Source organism: Drosophila kikkawai, chromosome 2R (assembly GCF_030179895.1).
Source record: "Drosophila kikkawai strain 14028-0561.14 chromosome 2R, DkikHiC1v2, whole genome shotgun sequence".
Lineage (NCBI taxonomy): Eukaryota > Metazoa > Arthropoda > Insecta > Diptera > Drosophilidae > Drosophila > Drosophila kikkawai.
The window spans coordinates 11369283-11378970 of record NC_091729.1 but is presented as its reverse complement, the minus strand read 5'-3'; the positions used below and the strand labels follow the sequence as shown (position 1 = coordinate 11378970).

At 42.6% G+C, this 9688-nt stretch overlaps 2 protein-coding genes and 1 long non-coding RNA gene across 3 annotated transcripts; 1 reads left to right on the top strand and 2 right to left on the bottom strand.

Annotated features, from left to right (window-relative positions):
- Positions 1-797: 797 nt before the first annotated feature.
- wrapper lies at positions 798-4771 on the bottom strand. Its single transcript, XM_017171497.2, has 5 exons — positions 4470-4771; positions 2569-3048; positions 1984-2493; positions 1135-1269; positions 798-1063 (listed from the first exon to the last, which is right to left on the bottom strand). Exons 1-5 carry the CDS (start codon positions 4645-4647, stop codon positions 867-869), a joined length of 1500 nt encoding a protein of 499 aa, XP_017026986.1. The 5' UTR covers positions 4648-4771; the 3' UTR covers positions 798-866.
- LOC108077958 (uncharacterized) lies at positions 3244-3994 on the top strand. Its single transcript, XR_001770821.3, has 3 exons — positions 3244-3395; positions 3466-3699; positions 3805-3994. It is a non-coding gene; the product is annotated as an uncharacterized lncRNA (long non-coding RNA).
- A 1761-nt stretch (positions 4772-6532) lies between the features above and the next one.
- Rtf1 (RNA polymerase-associated protein Rtf1) lies at positions 6533-9676 on the bottom strand. The gene is made up of 4 exons (XM_017172207.3): positions 9498-9676; positions 8392-9370; positions 7148-8332; positions 6533-7084 (listed from the first exon to the last, which is right to left on the bottom strand). The coding sequence occupies exons 1-4, from the start codon at positions 9576-9578 to the stop codon at positions 6981-6983; spliced, it is 2349 nt and encodes a 782-aa protein (XP_017027696.1). The 5' UTR covers positions 9579-9676; the 3' UTR covers positions 6533-6980.
- Positions 9677-9688: the final 12 nt, after the last annotated feature.

The following is a 9688-nucleotide window of genomic DNA, read 5'->3' as shown; positions in this document are numbered from 1 at the left end:
TTGGAATTTGGATTTTTATACCCCATTTAGTTGGATTATTTTATTACAATAATCTTTATCCATGTATTTTGAACTTCATAGAAGCATTTAAAAATTGCTTTCTTAATCTCAAAGTTATTGAAATTGTTGTAGATTTTTTAAAAAGAAAATAAAGGAGGTAATAATTAAATTTAACAATTTTCTTTAAATCCCAAAGAGAATGTTATATGCAATAAATCGATAAATGGGAGCATGGAATTTTAAATCCTATTATTTATTACCTTTTTTATATTGAAATTCATAGATACTTTTAAAAATAGCTTTATTAATCTCAAAGTTTAAGAAATTGTTGTAGATTATTTAAAGAAAATAAAGGTAATAATAAGATTAAAATACCTCGTAGATATGGTATGCCGGATCTTTCCATCTTATTCATGCTAGAGATAAGCTTTATGAGAATGTTTACCTATGATACAGTCCCTTATCTATTTCCGTCGGAATCGAAAGATTTCAGTTCCGATCTGATTCACTTATGACTGAAGTTATATTTTAAAATTATTAATTAAAAGTGATGCGTGATATTTTATTTAAAAAAAAAACCGATAAGTAAACAAGTTTAAAGCTTTGAAAAATATTTTGATACAAAATATATGATATGAATTGATAGGAAATTTATTTTTCACAAAAAGGAAATTTGTAAGAAATGAATAAGAAGAAAAGTAAACAAATGTTATTTTTTTTTATAAAGAATCTTATCTGTTTGCGCCTGAATCAACAGATATGATTCACCCATGACCTAAGGCATCTTTTCAAGCGAATATATGGAAAGTTGTTTATTTGGTATAGCATGGAATCGAGTTCAGTACATTTAAATTTAATATTTAAACCTAACTTAAGAGTAGTACAAGTTTTATAAGACATGTAAAGTAAATTAAGGCAGTGATTCCATTGCAACTTATGGAACCTGAGTTGAACATCATGCTGGCTGTCAAAATCTCCGATCTCTGGGTGATTTCGTTGTGAAAATCCTCGTCGGCTAGGTCTTCCTGCAGCTCCGATTCCGTGGAATAATTGGGTAGTTCGACTGAAGAATACAATTCCAAGATAATTAAAAATATAATAGAAATATAAATGTTGAAAGCTGACTCAACTAACCCTCTCCACCTGTGGCGAATCGAACGATCTTGCTGTTGTCACTCCAACCAAAACTATTTCTGGCCAACACGGAAACTTCGTAGAGACTGGCGGGCTGCAGGCCATGTAGGGTATAAGTGGTTATGTAGATAAGGCCTGTAAGAGAAGGGAAATTAATTAATGAAATTAAAAAATAGAATAATTTTTATAAATATGAAGATTAATTATAATTCGTACGTTCTTTGTATTGTGTAAAGTAAACCAACTTAGATTATCTAAAAAATATGTTGTTTACTACAACTTAACCCCATTTGGTTCTGAATTCATTTAATTGAGCATACATTTCTGTTGAGAAATTCCTTTAAAATTGCCTAAACCTTTTGTTTCGAGGTTCAGACAAGGTCAAGGTTTTTGAATAAACTTAAAGCAAAGGAATTTGCCGATTATTCAAAACAACCAAAATCTCAATTTAGTTTCCATGAAATTTAATGGAAACAATGAATTGGAAATAAAGTAAACCAGGTGTCTTTACTTGTTCTTAAAAAAAAGATGAAACCAAAGAATTTATGGGAAAGTCTGTTATGTGATATTCAGACAAAAGTTGTGATTATTGCATTGCGGATTTTTTTTATATATAATATATAAGAGAACTTGATACATATAACAAAGTGGACATCGGAAAGGTGTGATGTAGAGTTTGCCCTTTACAGTGTTACAAACCTAACAACTCTTACTAGAAATGACTTTAAAAATAATGATAAAAACAAATAATTCCTACCAAAAATTACCTACCTAAAACTTCATAACTTCCTCTGCATACTTTGTAAATTTTTATTTTAAGATCTAAGTAAAATAACACCTGCTCCTTACCGTTGGTAGCCTGAGCCGGAATCGTGAGCTCCGTCCAGTTGGTGCGTATCTGCCGGGTGGCATTGTTGGAGGGTATCTGACGGAATTTCAGCTTAAACTCCATGATGGGCAACAGGCTCTCCGTCTGCCAGACGAGCACATGGGATGTGGAGCTCTGGATGCCGGGGTTGATCTTGAAGAGGCAGGGCATTGGGCGGCCGGTCAGCTCTACGTTGCCACTCTTTCCCGCAATCTGATTGGTGGCCCGGCACTCGTACTGGCCCATATCCGCATTTCGAACGCTCTTTACCACCAGCAGGTGTCTCACCGCATTCACATAGTGATCCAGCGAGCGATTCCCCTGCAGCTCCGACTCGTGACTGGTGGAGTGGGCTCCCAGGGTCACAGGTAGTCCATGGTGGAACCACTTGACTGTAGCTGCCGGAGCCGCCTCTACGATGCACTCAAGATGGGCACGAGCGCCCAATTTGGTGTACACCACCGGCTGGGGCTGACTTACCTCGGGGGCAACTGTTTGGAGAGAGAACAGTTTAAGTTATCTAAACTCCTATTAAAAATTTAATTATAATCTTTTGGGATACTCACACAACACATGTAGATAAACACTGGCCACCGCCACCTCACCCACTCCATTGTTGGCCAGGCACTCGATCAGTCCCGCCTGATTCCTTGACTTGATGTCCAACACCAGACTCTGCCGGTTGCCTGAGTTGCTTTGCGGAAGCAGGTCTTTGCCGTTCAACCGCCAGGTAATCACCGGCTGGGGAACTCCTTGGGCCTCACACACCACCTCAATGGTGGCTCCAATCCGCTGTTCCGTAAGCTCTGAGGGTTCTATTAATACCCGTGGAGCCAGCTGCACCTCGATGGCATGCTGCTGCACCACATGCCCGGAGTCCGAGTTCATTTCGCAGTAATAGTCGCCGGTGTCGCTGGATTGCACATTCGACACCTGCAAGCTTCCGTTGGGCCAAAGCATTATGCGATCCAGCTTAGGGATCTCCGGGTGCCTGGAGTCCACCAGGGCAACATCGTCACGATGCCAGCGGACATATCGAAAGGGTGCTGGGTGTGAAATAGAAAGAGTTACTAAATTGGTGGAAAGTCTACAAGCAATTGAAATTACAAATCGGGGAAAAATATATATAATTCCATCTGAAAATGATGGGAATTATGGGAGATTTTAGATAATAAAGTTGCAACTTTATATTTTGCAAATCTATCATTATTATTTTGTAAGTAGGCTCTGGACTCTGGTTTTTCAGGGAGCTACTATATGACAGCCAACATTTATTATATTTCAGTGTCTCTCCAAAAACAGTTCACCTAACCAAATTTTCTTGAAATTTTACTATATTTTCCACAGTTTAACTTTTACAACAAATTTGTAGACGTGTAAATTTATTAGGATGGTAAGTGTAACCATAAAAAAACTGCAGGAAGACCTTTTAGAATTTATTAAAACATTCTAAAATATTAAAGATATATATGAACAGGCCATAAGCCGTACAAGCCAAGATCGTGAAAAGTGTAAGAGGACACAAAACACCGATAAAGTGTAGCAGGCCGGATCCGGTTACCAATGACGGGTATCTAAACTTTTTGCGTGACTTTTGTAAAACGCACCGTGGGTTAAGGTGCGCAGACTTAATCAGAAAAGCAGTCCGCACCTGGAAAAGTCTCCCTGACATAAAGAAGGATAAGTACAGGCGCATGGTAAGCTGAGGCAACAAAATAATTTTTAGTTTTATATTCAAATGTAAACCAAAAGATCACTTCTACTGTTTTCTCATACAATAGTTAATAAACCTTTTTTCACAGGCCTGCACAGTCAGCAAGAAGAAGCCTCCAGTTTGCAAGGACTGTAAAGAGGATCTACAATTTGCTTTTGGTTTTATTACTAAAGCAAATAGAATATTGAAGACAACAGAAAAATTGATTTGTGGTCGATAATTTGTTTAAAACAGACTAATTTTGGAATGTGTCATTACAATAAAGATGTATGATCTCATATTGTGTATTATTTTTGGTGTTTAAATCCGAAAATCAAATAAAATTAGGGTGACATTTATTATTTACAATTCTCACTATAAATTGCCCTTATGAGTTGTGCTTGTAACCGGTTCTGTAATCTTATTTACCTCCTTCAAAACTTCATTGCTACTGTCAATAATCCTTTAATGACCACTTAACAATACGTTTTTGGGGGAGGGTTCTTCCAAGATGACTTCAATGTGCTGCCAAGTGTGTTAAGCATTCAATTAATAGAAACCGTTTCTGGACTCGCTCCTCAGTGCTGCTCTATTATTGTCGGATAATACCTTCATTTGTCCCATTGTGTGCTCATTTCTTCAATCGAATTAAATCCCATTGTTATGGCCAATTGCTGCTGCTGGTGGCCGTTTCAAGGCCCCCTCAGATATCCTCACCAAAATGCACCGCACTGATATTGTAACTATAAAAATACTTTGTAAAAACCAACTTACTATTTAAGGTGCATGGCAGCTGGACCGTGTCATTTTCGTAGGTTTTCACTGTGGTCGGTATGCTCTTGAACTTTTGGCTATTGTCGAGATCATTGTTAAAATCCAAGGCGGCCTGAACGCCTCCAAGGATCAGGCCCACAAATAAACACCACAACACAGAGCACTTGCTGGCTAACATTTTATACTATTATTATTTAAGCGGGCTATTTATATATATTTTTTAAATTAAATTAAACTGTGATTTAAGTGAGAATTCTATAATTCACGGTCGTCGCGTGTCCGAATTAGAGCGGTCCGGTCTGGTCCGCAGCGAAGTCAACTTTGAACTGATCGCTTGAGCTGCTGTCCCCTAAGCCACACATGCACCATTCAAAGAAAATAATACTCACCCATACACCCGTACAGTGGAGCTCAGCGTCGCAGACCCAGTGAAAGATGCCCAAGTCCGGGGGTGACGATGAAGAAGCCGCCGCCGGACGACAGCGGCCCAGCCAGCACTTGTGTATATGGCAAGCCGGTTGATTAGTCGCCGCCAAGGGGATTCTCCCACACTAGGAAAAAATTCCTTAAGTAGCTAATAGGAAAATTAAATAAATTTAATTATTAATTAATTGATTAATTAATTATTGGATAAGCGAAGCATATTCATTCCTTAAAAAGTATGGCACTTGTTTTTTTGAGGCATAATTTTAAGTATTTTAAAAGAATAAAAGCCAAAGCCAATACAAAAATGTTTAGATACTTTGTAAACTTACTTTTTAATTTATTATTTGTTGTTGATTTTTTACCTTTCTATAAAGTAAGCCTTCTGTGACCTTTTTATGGTCTCTTAATTATTATTAAGAGCTAAAAAATATATTTTAAAATATTATCTGTAGTTTTTAATGTTAATAAAGTTCTCAGTGCACAGTGAGAAATATAAGTATTTGTCGGATGCAATGCACCCACACCGATGCCGACTGCAAGAACATTTGCATGGGCCACGCATCGGTAGGTTTCGGATTCAGAATCGAGATTCCGCCGCTGATCTATTACACTCTCCGCTTCAGAGAACGTGCTGCTGTTGCATATTCCGAGATAAAATGTCATTGTGCCATCAATGGGAACTGTGTGTGTGTGTGCCCCCCATCCGCGTAGTCATCATCATTGTGATCGGATCAGTCCATTTCGGTAACAATATGTAGGTTCGGGGCTCCGAGATTCGGTTCCCATAAGGAAGGAACCGGGGGAAAGGAAACAAAACTTTCAAAATATTCAAGCGGAAGTGCATTATAGAACAATCAATTCAAGTTTATTTCAAATGAGTCTCCTATATATTCTCATTGTTGGGCAGCAAGATGGCTTCATAACTTGAATATTAACAAATAACTTGCCTGCTTGTTTCCCATCAGAGATTCTAGATATATGTCTTGACCGTTAAAAGTTCCTATATCTGCAGATCTTTCGAAAATGTGTGGTTTGCTTTCTGACGAAACGCGATCGTTTTCAATTAAAAGACAATTTCGTCGAATTAATTGAATTAATTTTGTGTGAACATGAAAGGAAAGGAGTCAGTCAGTCAGCCAGCTGCACAAACATCCAGCAAACCAATTAAAAATGACCAACTGGCGCAGACTTAACCTAACCCAAGCGAAACCAACCCAAGAGTTTACATTTCAATTTAAGTGTAGAGACGGAGAAGGCGCCAACCGGGCAAACAAAATATATACCATATTTTCAAAGGAGAACTGGATCATACAGTAACCCCTATCCCTCCCATCCCTTTAAATAATACAACCCTTTCGTTTTTGAATTGATTATTTCTATATTTAACTCCACCGACAACGGCTGGTTGCTTTCTTTATTATAAATAATAATTATTTATGTATATGTGTATATTTAAGTATGTGAATGCTGTTGCTACATGAACCTTGCCTAAAGTTAATACAGCATTGAACGGTTACAACCAACGGATACATATCTCGCATCCCGATTAATCAGCCTGTTTTATGTATAATTGTCCTTGGAATCTCCTGCCTGAGTAAACAATTGAGTTTTCGCTGTGTTAGCTAGTCCTGTATAAATTATGTTAGTTTTTAATTTATTAAACATCGGCTTGAATATATATATATATAATCGGGCTGGGCTGTAATACAACTTTTGAACTTAACCGCTATTAAAATTACAATAGAACATTATCAATCTAATTTTATTATGTAATGAGTTCCCTATTTGCATAGGAATTCTAACTGCTGTTCGTTTGTCTGTCTGCATTGCGCTGTGCTGCTGGCCTTGTGAATTTTCGCTAAGTTAAGTGATTCTTACCGTACAAACACAAACAGGAAGTGTATCCCCGATCGGGATACGCACATATTTAAACTGTAACTAAAACGCAAAGTGGATCTGCCGCCCATCGCTTGGTTTGGGATAATGGTCGTTGCATTAACAAATGTTCGCTGTGGTCAATTGTAGGCACTACACTCAACTAGGACACAAACGTGTGAGGCGTTGTCAGTATGTGTAGTGCAGTTCCTAGATAAGGCCGCGCTTCTTCTTGTAGTCCTCCAGGTTCAGGGACCGCTTCGAGACGGTCTCCGCTGGTTTATTGGCCGGCTTTGGCACTGCATTCGTACTTACTGCGAGAGGAAAAAATACAAATTAGTTTGTTAATAAGTAATAGAGGCAAGCCAAGGACTTACCCGGCAGCGGCACATCCAAGTCGATGTCAAAGTCATGCAGTGAGTAAAGGCTGTAGTCCTTGGAGTCTGTCGGCCTGGCATTGGCACTCGACGGGCCTGCCTCGCTGGGCCGCTTTTTTCCCGGCGGTGGCGGTGGCAGCGGCGCCTGCAGCATGTCCTCGTCGTCCTTCTTGGTACCCTTGAAGCCCATGCGTGGCTGAGTGATTCGTCGCGTGAAGGGGTCCGAAATCTTCTGGCCCTTGTTGGCCCGCGCCTCCTCCATAATCGCTTTCTCGGCATCCTGCACGTTCTTTTTTCGGTTGCGATCGTTGATGTAGGAGATGAGGTTCAGCGTATGCGATCTCCGCTTGTCCAACTCGGAGGCCCGGCTCTCCAGCTCATCGATCTGCGTGCCCAGATCCTGGGCAATATCGTAGTCACCTCTTAGCATGGCCGCATCGCGCTCCTTCATCAGGCACGTCTTCTTCATAGCGTAATTCGTGGGCCGGTTGCGGAAGCGATTCTTTTCCTCCACAATCTTGTCCACGTCCTCGTCCTTGAACTCGTAGTTCAGCGCTTTCTTGATGTCCGCCTGCTTGATCGCAATGAGGTCGATGGTGGGCATTTGGACATGCGACTGCTGGCACACCTCGTGCCACTTGTTAAACTCGTTCTCGGTGAACTCCTGGTTCGAGATGAATTCCAGTCGAAACACCCTCTCCTGTGTTCCATGCTTGAGTCGCAGTCCGCGATTGGTGCGTGTGGTCCCCAGGCTGTAGATCTTACCCGTCTCCACGACGCCCACAATTTCGGCCACGCGGTACACAGGCTTCTGGCCATTGTTCCCAATGCTGATCCGCACAAAGCAGTTGAGCACGGTGCTCTCGAAGATGGGCAAGTTCACAAAACGCTCCATTTTGTAGCGCGAAAGGCGCAGCTTGTTCAGATCCTCGCGGGTGGTTATAAACACGGGACTCTTGGGGGCCTTCTCGTCATCCTCAGATTCGCTCGAGGCTTTGCTACTGTTGGATCTTGACCGTTTACCGGTGGGCTTCTCCTCCTCATCCCAATCACTGCTGCCCGAGTCGTCGGAGTAGATCTCAGAGGCTTTCAGCTTAACGGCTGATTTGCAGCCAGAGACGCTTTCCAGCTCCTCCTTGTCCTCATCCCGATCCCTTTCAGCCATACGCTTGGCTTCCTCTTCCTCTGTAAGGAGGTGAACAAGTAAATAAAAGTATTCTTTCTATCCTTACATCACAACTTACCCCTCTTGGCTTTGCCCTCACGCTTGGCCTTCAGCAAGGCCATGGCATTGCTCCTCTTATCGTCCGTCTTGTTGGCTTCAACGTTCTTCTTTCGCTCCTTGGACCGCTCCTTGTGATCAAAGTAATCGGCCACTCCGGCAGCAGCTCCCTGATCCTCTTGCAGAATGCTAGCCACTGCCGCCGAGGTGGATGCCATCTCTCGGTTGTGGGTTGGCGAGGATAGCGGACTCGCGGACCTCACCTCGACGCTAGTCTTGGGTTCTGCCTCTGACAGCGCAGATGTGGAGGCCTGAGGCTGTGAGGGAGGCTGCGCTTCTCTGGCCTTCTTCGCCTTTTTCTCGCGCTTCTCCTTCTTCTTCTTGGCCCGCTCGCCCTTTGTCTTGGACTTCTCCTGGTTTTTCTCGCCCCGCCTGGCTAGCTTTAGCTTGCGTTCGATTTCCCACCGAGTGCGCATGATCTCGCGCTGCTCAATGCGCTTGTAGATCTCTGTTTCGCGCTCCTTTTCTGACAGGCCGTTGAGTCGCTTCCGGTCCTCCTCGTCGCCCATGAGGTCGTCATCGAAGCCATCGTCGAACTCGGAATCTGAGCTGGAGGACGAGGAGCTGGACGAGTCGGAGCCGGAGGAGGAGGAATTGGATTTAGACTTGTCGGAATCGCTGTCGGACACCTCGCCCTCCTCCTGTTCGCTAAGCTGTGCCGCCTGCGGTTGCTCCACGGGCGCCTTCACCTCGGCCTGAGCAGGTGGATTCTGCTGTTGCTGTTGCGGCTGCGGCCGCTGCTCTTCCTCATCCTGGCTGTCATCGTCCCAGTTGGACTCCGAAGAGCTAGAGTCTCGACTAGCCTTCTTCTGGCGCTTCTTCTTCTTGGATGACGGAGCGCCAGCCTTGTTGTTGGCCCAGTCGGAGTCTGAGTCGGAGCGCGAGCTCGCCTTGGCCGTGGCCTGTGGCTTCTTCCGCTTCTTGGCCAGCGACATGAGGTCCTGGGGATTAGAAAGAAGAATAAGTCGAAAAGAAGCAAACATACAGCTGGGCCATTGATTTTCGTTACATCGCAAATGGCTGCTGCTATGACAAAGGGGGCGCGGGCCAGGTTTTCAAGCCACTTACCGATTCCAGATTGGTGTCCGACTCCGAGTCGCTGTCGCTGGAGTTCGAGTCAAGCAGGGATTGTGTCCGCCGTTTGCCCATCCTGATTTGATCCTAATTAATTTACCTGCCTTAAAAAAATTAACCAAACAAGTACGAAAAAATTGTAGTGCGTGCCGTTAGGGATGGCAGACGAGTGCGATAGTTGGCTA